Source organism: Strix aluco, chromosome 4, assembly GCF_031877795.1.
Source record: "Strix aluco isolate bStrAlu1 chromosome 4, bStrAlu1.hap1, whole genome shotgun sequence".
Classification (NCBI taxonomy): Eukaryota; Metazoa; Chordata; class Aves; order Strigiformes; family Strigidae; genus Strix; species Strix aluco.
Genome location: NC_133934.1, coordinates 7,894,652 through 7,906,663, shown reverse-complemented (window position 1 = coordinate 7,906,663; position 12,012 = coordinate 7,894,652). Strand labels below are relative to the sequence as shown.

The 12,012-nt window shown below is 40.6% G+C and overlaps 1 protein-coding gene across 5 annotated transcripts in view; it reads left to right on the top strand.

The window, feature by feature from the left end:
- CTBP1 (C-terminal binding protein 1) overlaps nt 1–12,012 on the top strand; it is a 248,007-nt gene that overhangs the window by 76,434 nt on the left and 159,561 nt on the right. Inside the window, exon 1 of one of the 5 annotated variants that reach the window (XM_074821900.1) lies at nt 9,044–9,062. The exons of the other annotated variants lie outside the window; for them this stretch is intronic. Coding sequence (XP_074678001.1) covers nt 9,056–9,062 — 7 coding nt within the window. The 5' untranslated portion in view covers nt 9,044–9,055. Of the gene's footprint in view, nt 1–9,043; nt 9,063–12,012 lie in introns of those variants that run through there. 5 annotated transcript variants of the gene reach the window in all.

Sequence of the window (12,012 nt, the reverse complement as noted above, 5' to 3'; positions counted from 1 at the left end):
TGCTTTGTGTAGAATTACAGAGGTCTCCGCAGAAAGAAGCATCAAGTACAGGCAAACACTCTGGTTTGAAGCCTTAGTATTGCCAGAGCTTCTAAAAATGGTTAAGCCTATTTATTTTTTTTTTTTGGTGGAACCATTTTTAGAGCTTCTGAAGGCTATTAAACTCTTCCAAAAAGGCACATAGGAACAGACAATCTTAAAAATAAATTTTAAGCTGTTGTTTCTCATTTACCCATCAAAACTGCTCTATTCTTACTCATGTTGCAAGATGGGCTGCACAAAGTCTCACTCTAGTGAGAATGTGAGTGCAAAATGCAGTGAAGGATGTTAATTATTGCATATTTTACCTAGTTTTGTATCTTCAGTTAGTGGATTGTTTTCTGTATTTCAGACAGCTTTGAAAAAAACCATATCCCTTTCATTGAAAAATAAGTTGATGTTATCCAAACTGAACAGAATTGTCATTCCAGGTAGGCTAAATAGGTTCTGTGTTATCTGTTATCAAAGAGTTTATGAAGGACTAGAGGAGTAGGAAAAAAGTTCACCTGCTTTTGTTAAAGCAGCACTAATTAATAAATATATATGAAAAACCCCAAACCCTTCCTCATGTATACAGAGCTGCAATGAGTAGGTAGGCAAGTGAAATGAGGTGTGTTGACGTCTTGGGAGCAAATAGGGAAGCTCAGGAGCATTTTCAATTGAGATGTTAATGCTTAAGATCACTCAGATTTTTTTTAATCAACTGGTAGTTTCTCTCTGAGTCAAAACAATAGCTGAAACCAAAACAATGTCAGCTCTGCAGTCAGTTTGTTATGGGATTATGATAGATCTGAAATGTTATCTTAAGACTATTATTAACTGTTAATTTACATTTAATTTACTTAGTTTTAATATAAACACTTTTCTGTTAGGAGTTTGTTTTGCAGAACAAAGGCAAAAGCGTATTTGTATACATACATGCACAGAGGCAATTTTAGTGATGTCTGATCTAATACTACATCAAGGGGAGACAGCTGTGATTTAATGAGCACAAAGCTAACTGAAGTTCATAACTGTTATTGATGTTGTTGGAGGGGTTTAAGAAAAATCTTCTTGCCCTGCACATGGCTTCAGAATTTAACCGCTGAAGTAGATTGTGCCAGGAAAGGGGGTTGTGTCTGCCAAACTTAAGAGCAGGGTCCTTGAGTTCTGTGTAATTGTGTAATTAAGATACAGCGTTTTGTTGAACACGCCTCAGCAGAGGTCCTACAGCTACCTGACATCTCTCTGCAGAAATATCACCCTTTTGGTGATAAGTACATATGCACGCTGGCCTGCTCAAGCCGAGGATCTTCCCCTTAGGAGAGGCAGTGGGTTTATCCTGCCGTGACTGCCTGAAGACCTGCTGCTTTTGGGTTCAGTGTCTCTGGGGCAGTCTTGAACTGCTTTAACAATTCTGTGTGATTTAACGATAGTGTTTGATCGTTCTAGGGATAGGGAGACAGGTACGGGCAAAGACTCTAGTTTGATGCCTTGGTATTGGCAGTGCTTCTAAAAATGGTTAAATCTACTTATTTTTTTTGGCAGAGCCATTTTTTTTTTAAGAGGTTCTGAAGACCTCCGGCATGCTGAAGACATCTGTGTGGTGTGCGGGGCAGCCTCTCGCACCTTCCTGGGGGAGTCTTCACTCTTCAGTTCTAAACCACCACCATCTTTCAAAATCCAGACATTATCTTTTGTTCCAAAAAAAAGGCTTCAGCTCAGCCCTCAGCACTTTCAAGTCTTGTGTATTTTATAGAATATTAAGGAGCTTATTGTGAATTAATTCAAGACTCATAAAAATTAGTATATGCTGCTACCAAGAATTATAGGCTTCCACCTTATGAGCTACTAGAAGTGAAGAAACAAGCTAAGGTTTGGTTTTTGTCTGCCTTTTCAAGGTCAGTGAGACCTTGGTGTTGGAGTAAAGCATCCACAAAGCATGAGAGTGCGACTGCAACCACAGAGGCCGATTCCTCAGTAGGCACCCAGTGTTGTTAAGGACCTTGAGCCAGAACATGTTACTCATGACCATCTGCTGAATAATGATGTTGTGGAGGCCAGACGTGGTCCTTGTGTAAGCAGCTGTAGGCACAATTTCATTCTATGTATCTTAACTTTTAGCCTAAATACGAACCAGAAAGTGAGCAGAGTGGTTTCAGCTGGAAAACTCAGCTAAAGAAGAATTATTTCTTCCTGTGTAAATTCACTGGCAGGTGTTACTTGAAATGAAATAATATTTTTCTAAAAGGAGTGGTGTGCAAGAGAGGTTACCAGTGGAGTATTGAGGCTGACTTTCTTAATATGGATCACCTGGCATCAGTAGAGGGGTTGTGCTAATGACAAAATTGGAAGGCATCCTAAATATAGAAGAGAGTCAGGATATTGTACAGAAATAACTGAGATGACATTGAAAACTGGGCTAATAGAAGTGGAATCAAATTCAAAATGTGAAATCGAAGGTCATATCTTCTAAGTGAGTAAAAGCAGAGTTTTATAAAATAGGAACTTGCAACAAGGTCCTCATTACGGATAAATAGTACTTGGATGATCATGGGATGTGCTTTAGCAGTCCCTGTGATATGCATAAAAACAAATGAACAGAATTTTCCACTCTATCAGTGTGACTTAGTAATTTCTGAACAGTTAACGAGTGAGGTGAAGAGACTATCATGTAAGAGGGAGATATGAGTAGTATAGAGTATTCATCCTTAGAGAGATACATTATGGAGCAAAACTAAAAGAACTGAAAGCCAATGGCTGCAGAAGAAAAAAATGGTACCAATAAATTCTGAATGAATTGAGGGTGAATGCTGGAAGAGGATTCCTGATGGGCAGAGCACCTGAAATCCACCACAGCTTTCCAAGGAGAGGGTTGGCAAAAAAAAGTGCAGGGATTTCCTTAATAAGGAGGTTCACATTTATGAAAGGAACTATTTTGCATAGCTTCTATAACATCCCAAGGGAAATCCTTCTCAGACCTGTGCTTCTAAGAAATGTGTTACACCAGTAGCAGTCTTAATCACAGAATCACAGAATCATCTAGGTTGGAAAGGACCTTGAAGATCATCTATTCCAACCGTTAACCTAACACTGACAGTTCCCAACTACACCAGATCCCTCAGCGCTATGTCAACCCTACTCTTAAACACCTCCAGGGATGGGGACTCCACCACCTCCCTGGGCAGCCCATTCCAACGCCTAACAAACCGTTCTGTAAAGAAATACTTCCTAATATCCAGTCTGAACCTTCCCTGGCGCAACTTGAGGCCATTCCCTCTTGTCCTATCGCTTGTTACTTGGTTAAAGAGACTCATCCCCAGCTCTCTGCAACCTCCTTTCAGGTAGCTGTAGAGGGCGATGAGGTCTCCCCTCAGCCTCCTCTTCTCCAGACTAAACCCCCCCAGTTCCCTCAGCCGCTCCTCGTACAACATGTGCTCCAGACCCTGCACCAGCTTCGTTGCCCTTCTCTGGACACGCTCGAGTCATTCAATGTCCTTTTTGTAGTTGAGGGGCCCAAAACTGAACCCAGTAATCGAGGTGCGGCCTCACCAGTGCCGAGTACAGGGGTAAGATCCCTTCCCTGTCCCTCCTGGCCACACTATTTCTGATACAGGCCAGGATGTCATTGGCCTTCTTTGCCACCTGGGCACACTACTTTATTCAAACTATTTTCTTTACCTGGGAAAAGTGTGGATGTTCACAACTATAGCTGAGACAGTCTGCTCTTGGAGTAAAAGCCTGTTGTGATAAATGTAGCGATACAAGTACCTTGATATGTAGGCTAAATGTGTAATGTTAAGAGAAGAATATATTTACCTAATGTATTAAATATGTCACCACAATAGACTGTGCAAATATCCTTCAAAAGGAGCTCAAAAGTTCCAGAGCAAAACTCCAAGGAGGAAAATTTAGGAGGAAATAGATGGTTTACAGATGCTCGTTTCTAGATGGTTATCATATTAGTTACTGATCTGAGAAAGCTGATAAATTCTTAAAAGCCTATTTTAGATTTTAGTGCAGTATCAACTGTTTTCTTAAATTCCTTATGGTCTCAAAATTACACTCATGAAACATCAGCTATGTTTACCAAAATATTTTCAGAATTAGATGAGGGTTGCAACACAGGGAGATAGTTCAAAGAAGGAAGCGTATATCTGGTGTTGACAGTTTTGCAAAATGATGTGAATGTGCATGTACAATATTCAGCATTTTCACTGTAAGTAAAAAAAAAAATCTTTACTCTTCCAAAAAAAACCCACCCCAAACCCCAACCCTATCATTATAACAGATTTTGATTTTAAAAATAGAATTTTTCTTGTGCTTTAAGTCAGAAAGTATCGAAGCTTTTTATTGTAGCAATACATTCTATCACCATTGATAACCATACCCAACTGTATTGGGTTCCCATCTTTTTGCTAAGTTTCTGTGCAGAACCTAGATCTCTGGGAACATGAGATTTTTAAGCCCTATAAGAGTGCGAAGAATAATACAAAATGCTTAAATTAAAAAAAAAAAAATCTGAGTTCATTGTTGTATAATGTTCACTGCATAATGAATGTTGTAAATTTGACATTTTAATAAGCGAGTAAAAGAAATGTTCAGATCACTGAGAATACAGAGGTTGCTTAGTCCTCGCCCTGAACCTGCCCATGGTGCTGCCTCCCATATAACCTCCCCTCCTTCACCCAAGAGGCGAATGTAAAGCTGTGTGGGTAGGACCAGAGGTTTTGAAGAGCCATGGGAGTTAAAACAATGCCCTTGAAGCAGTGCTTCTGTTAAAGATCTGCAGTGTTATCCTGTGTCTATGATGACTATCTGGACAGTAGGATGTATGAACAAGAGAAATGCAGCTATCTGAGAGGCAGCACTTCACAGCATGACAGAGATTTAACATAAACGTTGGTTCTTTGGAGAAACAGTGGAGAAACCAAGACCTCTGGCAAAGTGGAACGTGCTTGCTTTGAGTCAGAACAGTAGCGCAGTAGTCAAATTTTAATTTGGTTTTCACTGAGTGACTTAAGGTATTCAATAATTCCAGTTTCCAAGAAAAGAATGAGGCAACTTGGTCTTGAAGTACTTCATAAAATGATTATTGAACTGATTCAGACCATAAGCACCATCTAGCCCAATGTCCTGTACCCAACAGCAGTTAAGAACAGGCCAACTATGTACGTTTTTTTCTAGTATTTCCAGCCTTCAGATATTTTCAGAGTATGGACTTCTGAACCTGAGGCAGCTTCAGTGTTGCACTCAGTGATATATATATATATATATATACACACACACTTTTTTTTTTTCTTTTTCCTTTTTTCCCCTTTTCCCTGGGAGCCTGGCTGGCGCTCCTTTTGACTCCTGTGAACTTAGGTCTCTGCACTCTTGTCTAAGAAGGAGGAAGGCTGATTAGAGGAAGATGCATCAGAATCAAGTGACTGGTACCATAACATAAAAAGCAGTAGCGGGCATTTTTTGACCACTGGAATGGCTGACATATTTAGGACAGAAGCATTGTCATTCCGGGTGATAAGGTAAAGACATCCTGGTATATTTGATTATAATACTTAGCAATATGCATGCAGATACATTTTAGAATAGGCTAAGTAGGTATACGTATATGCATGTATGCAGTTTTAATAGCAGGGACAAATTTGCGTAATTATAGCTTATAATTTGTGTGCGTTGCAGCTATTTTTGAAAGTTAAATAATTGCTGATGGGAAGGAGTGGTAATTTATGGCAAGAGAAAACGCTATCACCTCATCTTATCTTGAGGGTAGTGGGTGTAATTCTGAAGCTGGTCCTGTTTGCTGCTTCTCTAAAATATGCATTGCTGCTATCTGTAGTCACGTTTTGGTGACTGAAAAGATTCATAGCAATGTGGGTATTTTCTTAATAAATGAAATGATCACCATGCAGAAAACTTGTAAAATATTGAAATAATGGTGGTTTGTAAGTGGGAATATTTGGGTATATTTTCCAAACAGAAGTATTTAATTCTGAAAGAAACATTTTGTAATAAATTTTCAGTTGCTAATAATATGACGGAGAATAGACTTTTTTTTTCCTAAAACTGATCTAGGTTGCTGTAGTTAGGGAAGACAGCAGCTTGTTTAAGTAGTAAGCCATTTTTAAGGAGCTATGTCTGTTTATTAACTTAACAATGTTCTGTAAATGATTAGATTGAAATGTGGATATGGCCTTTGAGAATATGAATGTCATGAGAAAGAGCTGATGGAATTATAACTTTAAATATGTTCCTGTTTACTTGTTTAATGTATTATTAAATGTCATTTGTTTAAAAAAGGAATTCAATTCATGATGGATCTAGTATAAACAAATATTGTTTTTGTATTACTTAGGCTCTATTTGATTTTTGTTACATGACAGCATTTCAGAATTAAGATTCCATTATTTATTAGCTAGAAAGAAGGACGTTTAGCTAGGAAATCCATGGAAGTTCAGAAAGTGACAAAACGTTATCGATGTAAAATACCCACTAACTCACTGCAAATATGAAAGTATGCTTCCAGGAAATGTTGGATGTTTTACTATAAAAGAAATATTTGGAAGATCTGTCAAGACTTCAATCATGTGAAGACTGCCTGAGTGCACCGCATATCTGGCATTATAGAGGATTAAAACTAATTTTAGGACAGCCTTCTAATGCTGTTGGTATGGCGTAGTTAGCCTGCAGAGACCGAGTACTAAGGAATTTCAGGAACTAATTATTGTAAACTTTAATAAACAGGATCTCAGTATTTCAAATTCTTCATTTAGGACGTATTTCAAAGCTGTATAGCAATAACCTAGTCAGGATAATGGAGACTGAGGATATGCCTAAGTGCGTTCTTCCCAGAAGTAAGCCTTTGCTCTAAGAGATGCTCCGTCTTCCTCCCTGGGGAAGAAATCACTTCTCTGATACCTTTACGTGAGGTTGGAAAAGCTCTTCCTGATGCATTTCTCAGTAGTGGAAAGTATCCATGCAGGAAAATACTTTACCACGTGTATAACTTCAGACATTCAAGTCCAGTGGGATTCATTATATTCCTAAATTCAAGCAAATACTTAAAAGTTATTCAGAGATTTTGATAAGCGGTGTCCATCTATCAGGTAAGACACTTGCCTTGTGTATTTCAGTAGACTTTCCGTCATCCTAAATGCCCTAGAAATCTTTGTGTACTCCAGTAATGACGACTGTTGAAGTCTGACTAGTGAAGGACTTAATTTGGTGTAAGTATTCCCCTATGTAAGTAATCTGTTTTTATTACTTTTAACACCAAAATCAGCAACATATTTGAAGGAATAAATTACAAAGCAAGGAGAAGCCTAGAAAGTAATTATTACAGATATGGTAGTGAATTCTCTAACCACCACTTCAATGATTTTTTTTTTTTTGTTACTTTTGGTTATGCTTTATAAAACATGTTTATAGACTATGTCAGCAATGTTCTTCCTCAGTTGCTGTTGCAAAGACTATTTTTGCAGTTTATCACAAAATGCCAGATTTGCTCAGCATGTAATTTAATCTTATGCTTGGAAGCATCCACATTACTTGGTTATCATGAAATTATTCTTTAATAAAAATGTATGCTTTGTGATCTATATTTTATTAATTTGGTGAGTCAGTTTATCGATTGTTGCAGATGCCATGAATGTATAATTTGTCACAGTTATTGGTTGCCTGTCAGCAGTTTGTAGCACCACAGAGTTCTTGGCTCTCGGGGCACCTTAGAAATAAGCCTTTCTTGATCTGCAGAAGAAAAGCTTTCTCCTGTAAATTATCATCAGGACTTGGTTTGGTATCAGGTTTATCACTTCATGGCATGTATTATCCTGTATTAGCCAAACGCTATGAACAAATTAATAACATGGCCTGTTCAGGCAAGGGCTTTCAGCAAATGTGATTTAGTGATTTTAAATGCTGGGGATGAGGTCAGAAGGAGCACAGCGTTAGAAACGGGAAGCGCAGATTTTCTCACTATTTTGGTTCACTCTAAACTTAGGAATTATTGGTGTCACTGGACTCGAAAAACAAGAAAATTCCGAGCTTTTTTTATTGCCTCTTGTACAGTTGATAGTTTTCTGCTGTAATAGATAGCAGTCATGAGGTTTTTTGATTGAAAAAATTACCTTTATGAACAAATGTTAATGAATTTCAGTTTTTTTAAAAAAATAAATACCATGCATTCAATATTTTATTTTTGTAGTAAAGCAGATATTTATTTCCAAAGCTGTTGGATTTAGCAAGGAAGTTTGCTTTGCTAATAATTTCGCAGTGGCGATACAGCATAAAGCTTTGCATGAAGTGGTGTGGGTGAAACATCTGCTGGTTTCATTTTGGTATTTTTAAAGGCTGAGTTCAGCACCCTAGGAGCTTGTTCCAGTCATGCACTGAGTTTGTGTATCATGTTATTAAAAAACAGTGGCTGAGCAGACACTCTTCTGCGCCTCAGATTTTAGCTGGAGTAGTTGTAGGGTTTTTCATCCCCTCATCTTTCTGGATTCTCTAAAATATTACTCTCTCTGGTGCTTACTCGCCATCTGTGTTGATGTAGGCAGGGGCCTCCTTTCACACCACAACAGGTTCCTGAAGTTGTTGGTCTGTATAATGTACGTTGGGGGGGGCTATGTAAAAGATCTGGAAAAAGGCGCTCTCCAAAAAGAGGAGGAAAGGGGGAAGGAGAAAAAAAAAAAGGAAGAGAGAAAAAAGAAGAAAAAGGGGTGAAAAGAGAGAACAAAAAAAAGGGGGGGGGCGGGAAAAAGGTAAAAAAAGAAATAGAGGAAAGGGGGGGGAAGAGGAAAAAAGAGAGGGCGGGGGGAAGAGGGCAGGGCCGGGCTGGGGTCCCCCCCTCCGCGCCGCTCCGCGCCGCTCCCCTCCCCCGCCGCCGGCCGCGTAAGGCGCCGCGCGGAGCTGGCGGCTGCGGGCGGCGCGGGCCGCCATTGGCTGCGGCCGGGCGGCTCCTCCGCCCCGATTGGTCGCGCCCGCCTGCTCCGTATTTTCAGCGGCGGCGGATCCCGGCGGGGAGCGGGCGGCGGGGATGCAAGGTGGGTGCGCGGGGGGGCTCCCCGGCCCTACCGGGTGCGGCGGGCAGGCGGCACCCCCGGCCCTGCTCACCGTCCTGGGGCCGAACCGACTGATTTATCTTCTTTTTTTTTTTTTTTTTTTAAAATAATTGTATTATTTTCTCTGCCCCCCCCCCCCCCCCCCCCTCCCCCGGCGCGTTGGGCGAGGTGCCTGCGCTCCCGGGCTGCGCCAGCGCGCAGCGGTGCGGGATTGGAGGAGGGGGGGGTCGGGGATGGCCGCGTCCTGCGCCCAGGCTCCGCCTGCCAGCGCCCCCCCTCCGTTCCTGCCTGCGGGGCGGTTTTGCGGGGCGAGGGGCTCTTTGTGCGTGGGCCTGCGGGTGTGTGGGGGGGTGGTGCGGGTGTCGGGGGCCGGTTCTTCAGCAGAAGTTTGCCCAGCCAGCGCCACCGGGACGGGCTTAACGCGCGAGGTGCCCCCAGCACAGCTCCGGTTAATGATTTTATTTAAAATGACTGTGGTTATCACCGCTGCCTGGCGCAACCCTGCGCCGGGTTCCGCTGGCACCCTGCAGGGAGAGCGGAGGCGGTTTCCAGGTGCTGCGTAGCCTCCTGCCAGTTCTGCTGATGCTGCGCAGGTTGGGGCGGCGATGGGCTAAAATTAACTTTCTGAACGCGGAGTTTGCGCTGCGGGTTTCTCCAGTTTTAAAATTGAGGTTTGCGTGTGTTGGAATTGCAGAAAGTCAGGCAGAATGGGCTCAGGCTGTCGTCAGATCCCTGGATCCTTCCCATAAGTTATTTCTGTGGATTTGCTACTTTATTGAATTACTGTTTCCCCATCAGTCTGAGATTTTAGCTAATTGGAAATTGACGTGATTACGTGTTCTTATCTGGACGTGTTTTGTTTGGTTGAAATTTAAAATAACAAATATGAAGTTAAATGCCCTCCATTTTCATCTTGTCTTGTAAATCTGCTGTATGGTTCAAGGACAAATTTGGCTCTGTATTATTTCGTAATACATCTAATCTCTTTTTCATGAGGCATTTCGGAGTCAACTGTATTTATTATATTTCTTCTGTATATTTCATCTAATATTAAAACTGCATCCACTTTTTAAAGTTCTGAGTTTCCTAGTGGTTTTCACGGCAAAAGTTATTTCTGATTGAGATATGTTTTAAGACAGAAAAATCTGACAGATTTTGCAACTTTCCTCCGTGTAATTTTCTCTGAGTAACATTGCAGTTACGATTGGGCTGCATGCTTTCTGTGCCATCTAGTAGTTAGTTAGAAATTTAAATATACTGTGTAGCATCCCCAGCTGGAGGCAGTACTTGAAATTGTAGTATATTTGCATGTTGATTTCTGTGATCTAAGGGAACAGTGGAAATTTTAGATACCAATACCTGTTTTGAGCAGGTTAAAAATCAGTGACGGATTGTTTCTTTTGACTAAAATTGCCACTGAACCTTTAAGGTGCCCTATATAGAAATTTGGGTTAAAGTCAGTGGTGCTCTCAGTGAAGTCAGTGTGATCTACACCCGAGTTTGCTCTAGATGCTGTTAACCCCTTGTTGGGAGTCGTAGAGGCAGAAGGATGCTCGTGGGTCCTGGTCTGTTGCTAGGCCTAAAAACTTCATATTTTTTGTTGCTAGCTTGAAGACGTAGGAAGCAGTAAAGGTTTTTCTGGGGAGTAATGGAAGAATTTCAGTCTGGCCCCACCGAGCAGGAGCAACCCCTGCGTGTCAGGGGCTTGGCAAGTGGTTGGAGGATCTGTGCTGCTGCAGCTTAACTGGTCCTCACCTCTCACCCGTGCACCCATGGGTGCACAGGCAGTCTGACCACCGAGGGGGACTGTGCCAGCGTAATCCTCTTGGTAAAAAATAATGGTGAATGGAAATGGCACCTGTTACACTGCCGGTGATTTGTCAGCTCCTAGAAAAAAAACTGCATACCTGCAGTTTTGTGATTATCTACCCAAGTCACAGAGATAGTCTAAAATAATAGATATCCAGGGAGTTTAAATTGAATTTAACAGTGCATTATATTCAGATGATTGTGAATACTTGATTTTGTGAGTAATGTAGATAGCTACATATACTTTTATTATGAATTAAATATTATTTATTTATACAAGTGATGTGTACTTTTAAAACAAAGCCGGCTACAGTTCAGTAACTACTGTTTGAAAGTAGAAATATCTGTGCATACATTTTATTGTCTTTTGATTTAATTACATAATGGCATGCATAATTTTCATATTTTTTATAAACTTTTCCAGAGCATCCTGAGAAAACAGAATAATGTCTGTGCCTAATTGATACCTACTGAGACTTCTTTAGCCTAAATAGCAAATTCTGATTTCTAATAGCGTGTAAACAAACTGCAGCCAGGCTGGCAGGCGTTGCCTGCTTGTGGTGGTAACAGAAATATGAAAGATGACGTGAGTACTGCAGGACTGAATTACCCCTCCACGCCTCCTGCTTGTTTTCTCACCCAGACAGGTGAGAGAGCAGATGAAGTCTTTTCTTTCCGTTTTGACAGTACTGGATCACTTACCTGGTACCACATACAGATCCAGTGGCCCCACAGAGTTGAAGAAAAACTTGCTGTTTCTTACTCTTGCGCTTCAATTAGTAAATGTTGATAAGTGTAGACTATTACTTAAAGGAGATACATGTTACTAAAAAAAAAATCTTTTCCGAATATAAATAGATAATAAACTTGTAAGAAATATTTTTCTAAATAACCAAGCAAAAAAAAAAATCAGGCTAGGAAAAAAAACTCAATTAGTTGTTTTTTTTTTTTTTTTTCCTAATTATGTGAGTTGGATAACAATCTAGACTCTAGTATACGCAAGAAGGTTCATATGGATACAGTGAATCTGCTAAACATAGATTACTGAAGGGTCAGCAACAGTAAATGCATAAATTATAAATTTATTTAAAAACAGTCTCTGTATTTCCCATCTTTTACCTGT